The sequence below is a fragment of the Musa acuminata genome, chromosome BXJ1-4 (assembly GCF_036884655.1).
Source record: "Musa acuminata AAA Group cultivar baxijiao chromosome BXJ1-4, Cavendish_Baxijiao_AAA, whole genome shotgun sequence".
NCBI classification, from domain to species: domain Eukaryota; kingdom Viridiplantae; phylum Streptophyta; class Magnoliopsida; order Zingiberales; family Musaceae; genus Musa; species Musa acuminata.
In genome coordinates this window covers 5,423,093-5,439,129 of record NC_088330.1, presented here as the reverse complement: position 1 = coordinate 5,439,129, position 16,037 = coordinate 5,423,093, and the positions used below count along the sequence as shown (strand labels likewise).

The window sequence follows — 16,037 nt, the reverse complement described above, 5'->3', positions numbered from 1 at the left end:
CAGCTTATCCTCTCCCAACTCTTTTGTTGGCTTTTGGCCTCCATTTTTCTCTCTCTTCCCAATTCCATGCACCGTCTTTGAGCAAAACCTACAAACACCAGCTGTTTTAGCTATCCATCCATATCTTTCAAGCTAGGAAAGGACTCCACGTTCTTCCAAAATAGCCAGAAAGGTCAAAAGGTCAGTGAGGATCCATTTTACTGAATTGTTTCTTTCAGTAATTTGATTTCCTCCTCGACTGGGTTTTCCATGAAGAGCCCAAAGGATTCTGCAAATATCATCTCAGGACAAATAAAGAAACAAGAGACAAGATATAAACAGAAGTAGAAACTTTGATCTCTTCTTTCTTCGAAGTATACAAAGTGGATCCTATTCAGGCCAAAGCTTCTATACACATGGAAGTAGCTAACCTCTAACATCTGAAATACCACCCAAAGAAGGAAAAAGGAAAACAACAAATTATAAGCCTCCTCCATCCTCTTGCACAATAGGGATAGGAAAACCAAGAAAACAGGGGAGCTCAAAGGACTCACATCTCTGCTTTGTTCACATCCATCACTGCTTGGCTTGGCTTATGGTGCCGCCGGCAGAGCCAGGCCGAGGTCGGCCGTGCACTCACCCATATCCGTGGCGCTGAGGTCGCACCGCCCGTCCACCCCAGACCGCGGGCGTCGTGCCGGTGTCGGCCGCGACACCGGCTCGAACCCGAGGGTGAGCTCCAGACCAACCTCGTCCTCTTCGGCGCTGTCCGGCTCGCCCTGGCTCACGTGCGACGCCTCCTCCTCCACGGTGTCCGCCGAGGACATGCTCTCGTTCTCCCGGCACTCCCCGTCCTCTCCGTTGGCACCGGCCTTCGCCGGGCCGGGCTCGGTCGCGTGGCTTGCCGCCGAGTCGTGGCTCTCGGCGGGCTGGAAGTCGGGCAAGGGGGCGGCTGGCTTCGCGGGTTTTGCGCCGGAGCGCTTGAACCGGGATCCGGCCGTTTTGACCTTGTGGAGCTCTGCGGCGGCCCGCGCGGCGCCGGAGCCCTTGGAGACGTGGCGGATGTCGCAGGCCTTGAGCGGCGGGGCCGGAGTGGAGGCCGCCATCTCGGAGGGGATCTGGGCGATGGGGGCGCCCTTGAGCACCGCCTCCACCGCCGCCTGGCACAGATGCCAGCTGCCGGACCACAGCAGCCCGACGGAGCCGTAGATCGGGTTGACGATCCGGCCGCAAGCCTCGTACAGCAGAGATCGAAATATCGCTGCAACAACAAATCCAAATACATACACACTCAGAGCACCGATTTTGTAATCAATCCTACCAGCAGTGGCAGAACAATCTACTGACCAGGGCGGAGGTGCTCAGGGCCGGCATTGATGAGGTTCAAGAGGCCAGCGCGGCCGTAGAACTTGGCGAGGAAGACGGTGGCATTGGCCTGCGACTCACAGCTCTTGATCCACTGCAGGCAAGGCCGGATGCTGCAGTTGTCGCTGCACCCCTTGCGCAGCACCCGGCATCCGTTGCAGCTCATCCTCATGGCGTCGATCCTACGTAATCTATTATTAACCTACGGGAGGTGAGGCTGAAAGTGGCGGACGGAGGAAGACTCGGGTAGGGCTTATAAGAGTGTGGGAGGAAAGCAGCCGTGGGTTTCGACGTGCCTCCGGTTTCCAAAGAGTGGGAAAGCGGGTTTGGTTTGCTTCAACTCTAAATAATCTCAGGGAACAAAAAAGACTTAGATCTTTTAATAGATTGCAGGAATCTTTTAGAAGACCGCGGCGGTACTTAAATGAGACCGCGGCGCACAGAATCCACGTTGGGACGAAGACAATTGCGGCGGTGTCGGCACATAAACAGTAAAATAATGAAGCAATTAATTCATGCAGTGGGCGGACGCAACTGAGGTCGGTCGATTCCACCCGGAGGCTTGGCTTAGGGGGGATGACGTGGGCTCATGCCGAACTTTTCGGGGGTGATGAAACCCGGGGAAAGGGAGTCCAGTCCCGGTATTGAGGAAGCCGTGCGGGACTCGCCGGTGTCCTCCTGGTTTCTGGGTGCGCATATGCTATGGGCGTGCGTACGCCGGTTTGCCGCCCACAAAACGAGGCCGCCTTTTTCCCGTGCTTATCCGGTTGAGTTTGCCGTCTCGCGCACGCACGACCACCTTACGCGCGTGCGCGTCGGACGCCCGTCTCCGAACTCGGTGCACAGCAATCACATGCGCCGGTTCAGCCGCCGCGTTGGGTGGGGACGAAATAGGTTTGTTCTTAGGAGTTCGTTTGGCTGCAAATGCAAAAACATCTCCTTTTTCGTATGAAAATGAGCTGCACGAATTTTTTTAAATCAAACATATTAACTTTTGAGGTATTTACATGTAGCAATTTCTTTTAAGAATTATTTCTAAAATTTCAATAACACCCTTCTTAGTGTAAACAACTTTAAGTTATGGCCTCGGGGTCGACGCGACTTGGTTCGGGTTCGAATGGTGGGGGATCTTCCTGGAACGATCCTTGAGACAGCAAAAAATGACTGCAATGGGCCGATCACAAAGGGGTCATCGTTTCCTCCGGGAGGGGGCTCCTCGCCTAGGCGTTTAGTGGGAGGCCTCCGTTTTCGCACCTGCACACAGGTTGGGTCGGGAGAGGTCGGCCCGACCCCTCCGACGATCAAGTTAGTGAATAATCACAGGGGGTTTTCTTTGTCGTTCTCCCCTTCGTTTCCTCGGAGCGCGAGGGTTTTTATAGTGAAAGTTATCGATACCTGATGTGCCCGCTTGCAAGGAGCAGGATCGTACTCCTAGTAACGTTTGACATCGACGTTGGCGTGGCGTGAAGGATTGAGCCTGAACATGATATTAATGTGCCTCGATTGACGTTCCGATCCGTGTTGACCAGGTGTTGTCAGGTTAACAGAGGCGCGAGGCGTCATATGGGGTAGCTAACGTGAATCCGAGTCTTATCGCCATTATTACCCTCATCAACCCTTAAAAAAATATTTAATTTTTAAGTATTTCTATATAGCGATTTCTTTGAAAAATTATTTTTAAAAATATCTTTAAAAATGATATATATATATATATATATATATATATATATATATATATATATATATATATATATAATCAATGTTGTTATTTCAAAATTAAACTCATATATAATCAATGTTGTTATTTCAAAATTTGATTAATTTATAGATGCTAACTTTGAGCCAAATGAGATCATATTTTGTGATTGTCTCTTATCGATGTCGAGAACTATTGAATCTCAAATGCGTCAAAGATGTATCCGATAAAGCCCTTATGATAGCGTAGTCTCGGGAATATAAATAGTTAAAGATAATTGAATAAGAGCTCAACTATCTTTGAGAATCTAAGGGTGACATTTTATAATATAAACTCTATGATCGTTACACTCATAGTTACGCATTAATATCGAAATAATTTTATACATCTCCCAATCTTGGTAGAGTCATATTGCATTGAATTCGGAAGACATATAACAAACATGATGTTATTGGTCCGAAGAATGATGTCATATTAGTCATATGTGGTGGAAGTGTTCTTATGCTAAAATGTTGATTAGGTACAGTTAAGTAATATAACCAAGCATTGATCATGTCATTATTTTTAGTAATTTTAAAATAATATGATAGTTATAGAGAGATTAATTTCTTTGTTGTAAAAAATCTTTAGGTATCACATGCAAAAACAGCTCATAAATATTTTTACGCCGTAAAATTTATATTTAGTCTAAATAATAGACAAATTAAATATAAATTTGCCCAAAACAAGAAATAAATATGAAAATCACAAAGGAGGGAATTATATTATTTTCAAATCAATTTTGAAAAAAAAAAACATTAGAGAGATCTCTCACTTTTTAGGGGTCTTTTCAAAGTTTTTGCAGAAATTCTATAACACATTTCTTTAAAAATTGAGTGTCACCTAATACATAAAAAACTTGAGGGTTTTTGGTAAATCATTTTTTAATCTGAATATTCTTAAAGATTTAATTTCCTCTCATCACATCGTAATGTTACTTGACTCACCTCGTGTACATTCATCTTTGTTGTTGAATCTTTCCCATTAGTTGTATTGCACCAAAAAGAAAAAACGAGAAAAAAAAATGTGATCATATATTTGTCATTATGGTTTATCAAGTATATAAAAAAAAGGGACCATAATAGGGGTTTAAACTTCACCATGGAGAAAACGATGATCATATTTCTTTTCATGTGGAAGATGAAAATCAATCAATGTGGTCCCAAAGAAGTACTAGTAGTCATAGAGGATAATGTCAAAATATTTTTTCTTTTTCTTTGTTTTTACTAAAAGAAATGGATTCTTAAGAATACTCTTTTGTGGATAGAATTAAAGGTGGTGAGATTATCATATGTATTGATGATGATAAATGAATTCGGAAATCAAATGCCAAGGGGGTAGTTTTTGCTAAGTACATGTATACATTTCTTTGTCATACTCATCTAACTTTTGATAAAAAGAAGATCAGGATAAAACTATAAAAGATTTGACTTTCGCACATACAGAAAAGAAAAAAGTTAGACTTGGAAATATAATCTTGGAGTTAGATTCTTATATCATAGTCAACTAGCAATCTACTAATCGAAAGATAGGAAGTGTTATCAAGAATTCTTTGTCGCATTCACTGCCCCACCTCAGAGGGAATTTAATTAAGCAGCCAATTAGATTCCTAAAATATAAAAAATGACATTTCTTCATATCTTACATCCATTTTTAACCTCAATTAGTCATTTTGTTGGCTTTTGAAAAAGTAATATAGTTTTCTCTTTCCTCGAAGAAAAATAATCTTGGATGGATGGATACAAATGAAGCCAACACTTTGAGTTTCGGGAGACATATCCTTAGCCCCCTAATCGACTACTCTGATGATGCATAGGACTAAAGAAGAAATGGTGGACATGAATGACGGACGTACGTCCGAGGCAAAGCTGATTGGATTTTGGTGGGCATTTAATTCGAGGAACTCCTCTTCCTAATCTTGTGTTCGATGTAATGCACGAGGGCAAATGACGTGTGTGTAAACAATCTCACATGCTTTTCGGTACGATAGCAATAGCTCGAATACGATAGTACACCATTAGGTGGGAACCATATTTTCAATATTTATTATATCTATATAAGTAATTGAATCGAATTAAACTCGAACCAATGGAGGCTAAATAATGAATCGAGGGAACAACTCGAAAGAAGAACATAGTAGTAACATCCAAAATATCACCTTTCTACTTCTCGGCTCAGCCCACCCTTCAAATTTTCGACTCTTCTTTAGTCCACAAATTTAACCCATGCAACTCCCTTGTTATGTAAGTTTCTCCTTGGCAAACGGTAGGTAGGTAATAAAGGTAAAATTCGATCCTAAAATCTTATCATTAATTATTATTTAAGCTAATTGATATTTTTTATAACATTTGCTATTTGATATTTCATGGTAGAAAATCCTTAGCTTTTGTTTGATGTTCTTTATTATTTTGTTTTCTCTTGAAGTCCGTTTTAGTTTTTGCTCATATCGTTAGACTTTCTTTTTATTCTTTTGTTTATCACTCTAGTTTCTCTTTTATTTTGTCAGTTTGGGTCTTTTTCATAGGCTTTATATCATCATTTCAATTCCCTTCAAATGTATGTTTTGTTGGGATATTATATATACAGAGATATCAAAATGTCAAAAGTAAATATAAGAAATGAGCACTTGTATTAAAATCGCCTCTATAAAAAAAAAGTTATTTTATCGATCAAAATATTATTAGGGATAATCATATCAAATTTTACAAATCAATTTAATTTTTTTTCTATTTTTGTCGAAAGAAACTAAGGCTTTAAAAAGTAAACATTTTTTATATATGATAAAAAATATTATTTTGGGATTAGTTTTCTTTATAATCATATTTATAATTGATGGAGATATAAAGCGGAATAATTTTGTATATGAACAAATATTAGCAGCGGAATTAAATGAAATCACAATCAAATAGAACATCAAGATATACGTGGAAAACCCTTCTAATATGAAGGGTAAAAATCACGGGACAAACTAGAGATAATCCACTATGAGAATAATGAATACACAAATCTCAATCTCTTGCCCTAAACCCTAGCAACAATCACAATAGAATAACTGAGATATAAGGATCACGTCACTGTCCACGATATCTAAAACCTCCTTAAGTAATCACAGCAAGAGTCTACTGTAGATTTGATCTAACCTGAGATGAGAAGACTGCTAGATGATTGAGAACAGTTTCTCTACGTTGTCCTTATTTTCTTCCCTTTCTTTCTCTTGTTTTTCTACCTTTTTCTTCTCCTCTTTGTTGCTATCACCACGTTGCTGCCCCTTTTCTGCCCAAAAAACGCAGTCACATTTTCTTCAAAACGCAGCCACCACACCTCATTATATTGATTAGGGTTAGATTAAGAGGAGGTGTGGACTGTGGGCTGATAAAGTCCACCATGGGCTGAACCCACTTTGGGCTGTCAGCCCAACAATAATAAGGTGTGCAAAGGACTTCCCTTCGTCTAAACCGAGAAAGAAACTCACCTCAACAGGATAAAGCTTGCTTGAGGTCAAACACGATGAGCATACTCTATTAATAGTCTTCTCCAACCTCATAAACCAATTCGGATGATCTCTCGCTCTCAGCGTCTGTCCGACGAAACCGAGATGTTAGGAAGTAAACTTCTTAGTACAAATGCACAATGTTTTTAGATCACGTCGGTGTTGCAGATGTGTTGACATTAGTAGTTGGGTGTCTCCTTAGTCTAAACTAATACAGAAACTCCACAGGCGGTGGTGATGGTCAAACATGGAGTCTTGGTAGATAGCCAGATGCTTTCACCTGCTATCCATCTAAAGCTGGTTTCCATGTGCGAGACATCAGAATAAGAAAAGACAGACTGTGTTGTGATGGAATCGTTCGGCTCTTTCCTGGCTAAGTTTCCAGCCTCCTCCTCGTGCCGACGACTCCCATCTGGTGTAGGTGTGATCTCTGCGGAAATATTCTTTTATTATTATTATTATTATTATTATTTTAGATAAATTTCTTTAGATTTATCGTATGTCTGATCTTTATAATTATCACGTAATAATCTCTAATATATTTCTATGAATAATATCTTTCGTCTGACCAAACATAGAATAGATGTTTGAATGTTCTTCGCAAGTCGGAAGGGCGGACCGGACTCGTCTCCGATACATGAGATGAGATGAGATGAGATGAGACGAGACGTACAATAAACAATCGGAAGACTGCCTCACCTATCAGACGAAAGCAACATGTACGCAGTTAGATCACACCTTCACTTAATGTTCTTAATTGCTGCTACCTATCACGACATAACATCATCCATTAATCCTCACGCTAAGAGGAAGATAATGTTCTTAGCGGATAACTTTTGGTATGTGTTCCCTTGTCTGATGAACGGATAAAAGGCAGCAGCAGTAGTGTACACTAAAGCTGAGACTGGCAGCATGCAAGTTTAACAATGAAAGAAGAGGCCAAACACATCGCAAGTTAATGCCTTGATGCCATTACCACATTCCTACCTGCGATTAATCTAAGCTTTGGCAGTAGCGATTACAACCGGAGCTTGGTTGTTTAGTGGTAGGAGAAAGCAGGCGCACAGTAAGGTGTCCTCTTTTGTTTTGCCTCACTAGTGCTGCAATAGTTTAGTAAGTTGTACATGTTTTAGGAAGAACAGAAGGATGTCCTATTCATGTCAAGAGTTTTCCAAAGAGGGTGAAGCGTTCATGGAACATGAAACAAGAACATTAATTGTCCATATTATACAGACACGCTTTCCAACATCAAGCAGGAGGAAAATGTCGTGCGGAGAACTTTGGCTGTTCCGAGCCAATTGTTTGGGGACAGGTGAACGAAGACCATCAGACAACAGCTGGATCTCTCTGGTCTTCGAAGCATATCCCAGTTTGAATGCACTGAAGAAGGTACACTCCTCCTTGTGGTGAGCTAAACTAGTGTAATTATATGGACCTCAATCCCGTCACCTCAGTCCCCGTTGAGCATCAAGGATGATACTTTTAAGCTCTCCCAAGTGAGGAGGACCCTCCCCTCGTCCGTAGAAGCAATAGAAAAGGGAACCCGTGGTGCTTATGATAAGAAACCTGGCACTAACCTCTGCTTTTTGTGCGTACTATGTTTCAGCCATCAAAGTCGCAATTGATTACTTGCCAACCTTTCCGATAGGAAGAGGCCAGTCTTCAAGAGTGGGAGTTCAGCTTGTGGGTACTGCGTGCACATTGTTACTTGTACTGAGCCTGCATGTGGATCATCATGGCAGCTGTTAGATATCAGTGTAGATATGGTGTGAATGATAATGTATCCTTTTCGGTCTGCACATCCTTGGAATGGATATGATGCAATGTCTTCTGTCTCTAGATACCAAAGAAGGTGATCATTTGGAGTTTCCTCAGGATCTCACCAACAAAAAGACACAACCAGTGGTCTGCAAACTGTAGTGAGACTCTCTAGCTTGTGTCATGTCTTTTGCCTTTCCTTCCGGGCTTAGATTCAAACTAGCAAGAATCGTCCTTAATGAACTATAATCTATTGTTATAAATATAGATAAAGGTACTTTCGATGCTTGTAAGATCTTTTAAAGTAGATTCAGAGAGAACCGAGAAAAAAAAATATCCAGAGTTTATGTGAGAAAGTAGAGAATCACAAGAATATTTCTTCTATCGAATTTCTGAAATTATTCTCTCCTACTATCCTTCCTAGTTTACCATTATCTGCACCACCACCTAAAACCAGATATGCTACTTTGATAGGAAGGATGGTGCAAAGTTGCTGTGGTTGAATACATCCTCCTGATCACATTGTAATTTCTGAACATTGGCATTCTGCCAAAAAATTTCTTGAAGCTTTCATGGTCAAGAGTAGGTGTAGAAATGAAAACAGAAGGAAGTGATGGGGATGTGGAGAACATGGATTTGGATAATTTAAATTGAAAGTAGAGAGACTTCATAGATGCCATGAATCTGCAAGACACATCACAAGTGTCTTGTCTTACCTACTGCTATCCTTTTTCACTTTTTACTGGCATCTTGGTGTTTTGTAGGAAAAGTATACAAAAGTCTACCAATCTAGCTAAAACTCTGAGTTGACTATCTTGAAACACAACGACTTATCCCATCTTAATTTATATTTCTTGAAATTATTCTTATTTTATTTCTTCTTTATATATATATATATATTATGGTATCTATTATAAGTAAATATTGCTCAAGAATTTTAATAGAGAAAAATCGAAAGTCATTAGTTGCTTTGCTTATTTGAGTGAATGAAAGGCAAAATATATATATATATATATATATATATATATATATATTATTTTTAATTAAGATTTTGTATTCTAATTACATATATTATTGCCTGATGTTATCTACACCATATGAGTTCTATGCAAGACATATAACATGATACATAAGATGTGATGGGACAGCTTGTTAGACTTGGATTTTATCTAAGATTATTTTAATTATATTTAAGTTAAAATTAGTGAAGAATATTTTTAGTGATTTAAATTTGAGGTGTGGCACATCTTAAGTGAAATAAATAAATAAATAAATATAGAAATAATTCGGGAATTGGCATTAATTATTTAAACCAAATAAGTTGTATTAAAAGAAAATTTTTAATTCCAATTCTAAAAGTAATGGTTTAGATTTCCCCATCAAACGTATCTATTTTGATTTGGAAAAGGTAGTCGTCGGTGCTTTGGGTAAATTAGAGAGAGAAAGAGAGAGATGGCACCATCTCGAAAGAAAGAGACTGCAATTAATGTCAAGGGTCACATTCTCATGGGGGTTAAGGTTAATTGCATTTGCGCAAGGAGATCCGAGACACTCATGCATGCATCAGTGTCTCGATGGGGTCATTCACGTATCATCAGCTCCTGAAAAGAAAAAAGGGACAATCCAATGCTCAGACTCAATGAAAAGATGCATGGAACCATGTGATGTGAAGGCCACTACTGCATGCAACCCTCATGGATGCATCCACGGCCCGACTTAAGTCACCAACCTCGATAAATGCCAAGAATCTAAACTACATTCTATCTCGTACACATACATAGTTTTGATCTTTCCAATACAATGATGATAACAATAAAAATTGATAATTCAAATCTTATTGAGGTCATTAACTTTTAGATATATGAGTTTTTTAAGATCGATATTTAAATATATTAAGTTTTTTATAACAGCTAGTTTTCTTGGTATTTAAAAAGAGAAATTTGGATACTATAATACGATTATTTATTTATAAATTGGATAATTATAGATAATCTCATTATTTGTATGCCTCAAGTCATTTACATTGATCTTTTCGGAATCCTATGCATTAAATTATCTTTTACTATCTAATTTAGTATCATATCGAAAGTCGAAAGCGAGAAAAGAATGAATTTAATATTATAAACTTAATAAATGGTATTGGATCATATCTCATGATAAAGAAATTAAGAAAAAAATTATCTATGATTCAACGTATTACGAGTTATAACAATTATAATGCTAAGTGACCGTAACTCTTTTCGTCATATATTTTAGAAAGAAAATCTTTGTATATATTAGTCGTCTAGATCTATTAAAAGTTTCTTTTCGTAGTATTTTTGGTTTGGCACCTTCTATTTATTAATACAATTATTATTATTTTCTGAAATAAAAGAAATGAAAATATGTTTTTTTACGTAGCAGTATAAAATTGTAGGTAGCTAAAACAAAGCACAAACCATATTCATGATTTGTGCATGCTCAACTCAAAAAGCCTTTTTGCTGGAGTGCTCAACACCATGATGAGGAGCGTAAATTTAGGCCCTGCATTAGCATGTGTGTGCCCCAAACTGGGCATGGAGGTGTCTTCTCCCTCCCCACGTCATTAAACTATTCTTTGGGTATGTTCTTCCTTGTACCTGCACTGCTTGGGATTTTGAGTTTTATGGAATGGAATGGAATGAATGAATGAATGAATCCAAGTATGTTTATGGGGATACAGAACACAAATATTTATCTTGGAGTGTCTGGCATGGTTAATGGCAATGATTAATTGGATTAAAATAACAAGGATGACTAATACCATGCCAAATAAAAAGGGCATCCCCTCCCACCCTGTGAGCCAAAACGGAGAGGATGAGGAGAGGGAGAGGGAGAGGGAGAGAGAGAAGCTGCAACAGCGTGAAACAGCATGGATGATTTGAGAGGATACCCAACTCGGTTGCCATTTCTATTTCCCAGCCTTGCCTTTCCTTTTGTGTGTCAACCCTGAAGGCGAACAACGCACCTGAAACTGTGGCATGCCACTCTTCTCCCCCTCCACCCATTTCTTGAGCTCCATCGACACACAAATAGGTGGCCTTCGCCAAGTGCTTGCTTGCTGGCCTTTATGAGAATTCTAGTCCACAGCGGGGCCAGCGCAGCTCTTCTTCCTTGCCTTCTTCGGCCGGCGTCTGCGCCTTGCGGTCTCACGTCGGCCACTGTCGCAGCGGTGCCGCAGCAGAGCCGCCAGCACCATCTGAACATGTGTCGCAGGGGAGTGCTTCCTGAGCATTATTGCGTCGAGGGCAATGGTGATGCGTGGAAGGAGAGCGTGGTGGTCGTCATGGGCGCCACCGGAACGGGGAAGTCGAAGCTGTCCGTCGAGCTGGCCACGGTGTTCGACGGCGAGGTGGTGAACTCCGATAAGATTCAGGTGTATCGGGGCCTCGACATCACCACCAACAAGATGCCGCTCGGGGAGCGCTGCGGCGTGCCGCACCATTTGCTGGGGGAGCTAGACCCGGCGGCGGGCGAGCTCGACCCGGCTGGGTTCCGGGATATGGCGGCGCGCGCCATTGCTGGGATCGCTGGCCGAGGACGGATTCCGGTGGTGGCTGGCGGGTCCAACTCCTTCATACACGCCGCCATGGCGGGCAGGTACGACCCGCGGCAGAGCCCGTTCACGGCGGGGTGGCCGCGGCGGACGACGAGGAAGGAGGCGGGGGCGCTGCGGTACCGGTGCTGCTTCCTGTGGGTGGACGTGGACGCGGCGGCGCTGGCGGAGCAGCTCGATCGGCGGGTGGAGGAGATGGTTGCGGCGGGGATGGTGGAGGAGCTGGGGCGGTACTTCGCGGAGGAGGCAGAGGCGCAGGCGGGTAAGTCGAGGCACCCAGGGCTGGACAAGGCGATCGGGGTGTCCGAATTCCGGGAATACTTCCTGGGCGAGGGGCGGGGGACGGAGGCGGCATACGAGGCAGCGGTGGTGGCCATCAAGGCCAACACGAGGCGACTGGCGGAGCAACAGGCTCGGAAGATCGAGCAGCTGGTGGAGTTGGGGTGGCCACTGCTGAGGCTGGACGCCACCCCGACCGTGTTGGCGCGGCTATCCGGGACAGCGGCGGCGGCGGCGGCGGAGGCAGAGGCCGCGTGGGAGAAGCACGTGGCGGGCCCCAGCGCCGTCGCGGTGGAGCGGTTCCTGAATGGAGACGTCGAGGCGCATCACCACCACCATCACCACATCATACCTTCTCCTCTGCTTTATATTTGAGAGCTTCTGGTCACCCGGTCCCGGTGCTTCTTTTTACACGTTCACCTCCCTCCCTCCCTCCCTCCCTCCTGTCTCTGCTTTATTTTCTTTTTCCCTTTTTGTTTGTAATAGGTAAAAAGAACAAAATGAAAGTAAAGAACAATATAATGGAAATAGAAGCTGTGATTTTTATTTGCATTTATATTTTCTGTACTTTTTCTTTTTCATTATTATTTTTTTGTGACTCATGAGAGAGAGAGAGAGAGAGAGAGATACCATTGAGGGGGTTGAGGGTTCAGAGCAGAGCAGAGAAGAGCAGTGGGGTGAAGAGCAACCCAAACCCCACCCTGCTCAAGGACGTGTGGGCATTGGGGAATACTCCACATTCTTGATTTCTTCCTAATTCACAACTCACTCCTCTGCTTCTGAGTGCCAGGATCATCCAAACTCCACATCGAAAGCCAATCAGAAATGCTTCGAAGCTTTCATCCTCTGTTTCTTTGCATGCAATGCTCAATCTCCATATAGCTGACAGTGGGAAGCTGCGAGCCAACGTCTCATTCCTACAGAACATCCACAACTGATCTACACAGCTGTTAGAGAGAGAGAGAGAGAGAGAGAGAGAGAGGGATGCGTGGCTCGTAGCTGATCTCCAGAGCTGGAATGGCAGCGGCAGAAGCATCATCATCGACAGTCCCATGCAACCAAGGACAGATTGGAATAACAGATCCTTTAGCTGCGTCCTCCATAGGATGATGCGAGAAGCTACAGAGCAGGGGCCGAAGGCGAGGTCTGGCGCTTGCGATTACGAGGAGGAGGAGGAGGAGGAGAAGGCACGTGAATGATTGGGAGGTCCCGTCGTCGAGGTGTTCGATGAAGTTCCCATCCATCGTTCTTCCCCTCCCTCGCCGATGGCTAGTGATGCGACGTGAATAGAGACGGCGACGTCGACGATGGACATGAACTCCTGGGTACGTGGCAAAAGGACGTCCCTGTGATCGGCATCACCGCATTCCACCGCGCCATGCGAGGGTGGAGATCGTTCTCTCCGTCATGGCATCACTCGAACCTGTTGGACTCAGTACAAGTCGTCGTCGTCTCCATCGATCGAATCAGACACGTATCAACAACTTTACACTATTCAGACATGCTGATCGTTAGCATACTATTTTGTATTGATAGATCGCATATTTGTATCCGTGCAAGAACGCCTTTTAATGTAGTCTAATAAGACGAAGAAACCTATTTATTGATACAGAGGAAAAGACACAGACATTTGGGCATCGACAAGTTCTGACACTAAATCGGTGTTGATATTGTGTGAACCTCAAATGTCAGCCCATAACGTAGTTCGTAAGACTATCCACTCGGTAATAATTTGGATAACTTTATGTAAATGATCTCATAAAAGACTTATCTACTTCATAATAGCTAAGCCTCTTTAAAAAGACAAACTATGTTCTTCACATGCTAATATAGTCGACTATTATTCATATTTGAGCGTTGATGATAGTTTTTGCATGTCGTACCATTACAACACCTACTTTACGATAAAAAACTACGTTAGTTCCCTGACGTGTATTAATAGCTTATATGCAATAACAAAAATGATGTTAATAATATTTAAATAATAATAATAATAATAGCTTATATGCAATAATAATAGAGCAAAGTCATGAGTATGAGATTCTTTTTGTGTCGTTGTCAAGGGAAGTCTTATCCACTGGACCAGGATTTTTATTGTATGATGAGATTCATCCATTGTGACAAGTGATTGGAATCCAAGTGGACTCGTTTGTGTCGGATTGATCCTTCAGATCGAGTTTAGATTATTTTAGATCCATCTTAATTCCAAGGAAAATGAAATGAGCATGAACCTTATGGATATTGTCCTCGACCTCGCCATCACTATCATTCACAACTGTACATTAGATAGAGATGTATAGAGTAGTGTTTTTGATGATCCTTTATTTGAAGTTGATGATTCAAATGTGTTTTTCGTTGGTGATTGACCAAGTCAGATGTGGAGGATCACAGCCAATTTGGTACCTTTCTTATCTATAGTAAATGCCACTCGATTGAGTTTGGGTGACACTGTTAAGCTGAGGTGGATCCTATTAAGTGAGATGCAATAGAGTCGAGCAAATCCAAAGCGATGCCCGAGACGAGCATCGAGAATCTCTATCGCTTGCGTGAGAGAGGAAGAGATTGTCCAGCCTTATCTATTTGTAAGATGAGGTTCTCGAAATCTTAGTCGTGGAATACATTATGGTTGTCTAGTTTTAATGGTGTGGCAGCCAATCCAACTCAAGCTCGACTATGACGGCACCCATCAAGCTGACTTGGAGAAGGTTCAACCTAAGTTGATCCAACTTATAATGGTGTCCTCTGAGCTACGTATAGCTATGCATGGTATACGTCGAGCTTAGTAGAGTTACCGATGACAAGTTGATCAAGTTGAGTCATGACGATATACATCGCGTTGGATGATGATATGTCGAACGAGTGCTTCGTAAGTTATAATGGTATTCGTCACATTGACCTCTATCATGACTCTTTATTCTTTTATTTTTCCTATATCAACAATATATGCATTTACAAATTACTTTAGATTTATTTTGCTTTCACCACGTATTATTATTTATTTGCTAAAGGAAATTAATATGTTGGTAGCATTCCATTTCTACGTACAAACGACTCTCCACCCAACCCATTCCTATCCTCACCTAACGCCAAATCACCATTATTTGTTGTTGGATGGCTCCACTAGAAAAGTATTGGACATCGAAATGGGGATTTAGTCTTCACTCCAACTCAACGTACATATCATGTGGTTTTGGAAGCATATTTACATAATTAATGGCACCCTATTGCACTAGAAGATTCGTCTTTGTGTTCTTTCTAAAAGTCCAAATTGCTCTCTCAGTGATTTCTTTTTCGTTCCAAAATCTTTAGTTTGGAATTCCCTCGTACCAATTTCATTAAATTTGAGTCCAAGACTCCGTCTTCGATCTCTATTGATCATGTTGTTCTTCATTTTTAACACCACGTGGATGGTGAACATCATAGAAAATTAATCATGGTAGGTCAATTTTTATATCCAAGAATCCATGGCAAATCCCCTCTTGATCTTTATCGTTCTTAATATATCTATCGGTGCTCCCTTTTCTTACTTGCGAAAGCAATCAAAATGGCACCAATTATTCGAGGTCATGACTTACAAAGAATTTAGTAAATGTATAAATTGAAAAGCACATCGACTCGAGATGTTCGGTTAGATTTGATTCGACTTATTCGACTTAGTAAACATAAAAAAAAAAATTTATGTTTCAAATTGATTTTCTTTTTTTTTTAAGATGTGGAATGAGTTCCAATCGAAGATAGATTAATTACTTATTCATATCAAAATATATCAAAATATAAATCACATGAAAGTAACTATTCATATTTGATTGACAACGACGACACTAAAGCAATAAGTTGCCGACGGATCGAAAATGAAA

At 41.5% G+C, this 16,037-nt stretch overlaps 2 protein-coding genes across 2 annotated transcripts; one reads left to right on the top strand and one right to left on the bottom strand.

The window, feature by feature from the left end:
• Positions 1-314: 314 nt before the first annotated feature.
• On the bottom strand, positions 315-1,652 carry LOC135643394 (LOB domain-containing protein 40-like). The gene is made up of 2 exons (XM_065160274.1): positions 1,327-1,652; positions 315-1,240 (listed from the first exon to the last, which is right to left on the bottom strand). Exons 1-2 carry the CDS (start codon positions 1,514-1,516, stop codon positions 573-575), a joined length of 858 nt encoding a protein of 285 aa, XP_065016346.1. The 5' UTR covers positions 1,517-1,652; the 3' UTR covers positions 315-572.
• A 9,377-nt stretch (positions 1,653-11,029) lies between these two features.
• Positions 11,030-12,685, top strand: LOC135672344 (adenylate isopentenyltransferase-like). Its single transcript, XM_065180803.1, has one exon. The coding sequence runs from the start codon at positions 11,416-11,418 to the stop codon at positions 12,553-12,555; it is 1,140 nt and encodes a 379-aa protein (XP_065036875.1). The 5' UTR covers positions 11,030-11,415; the 3' UTR covers positions 12,556-12,685.
• Positions 12,686-16,037: the final 3,352 nt, after the last annotated feature.

Coding starts and splice junctions, on each gene's coding strand:
- LOC135643394 (XM_065160274.1), bottom strand. CDS start 1,516: ATGAGGATGAGCTGCAACGGATGCCGGGTGCTGCGCAAGGGGTGCAGC. Junction 1,241..1,326: donor CCCTGAGCACCTCCGCCCTG/GTCAGTAGATTG, acceptor TTGTTGTTGCAG/CGATATTTCGATCTCTGCTG.
- LOC135672344 (XM_065180803.1), top strand. CDS start 11,416: ATGAGAATTCTAGTCCACAGCGGGGCCAGCGCAGCTCTTCTTCCTTGC.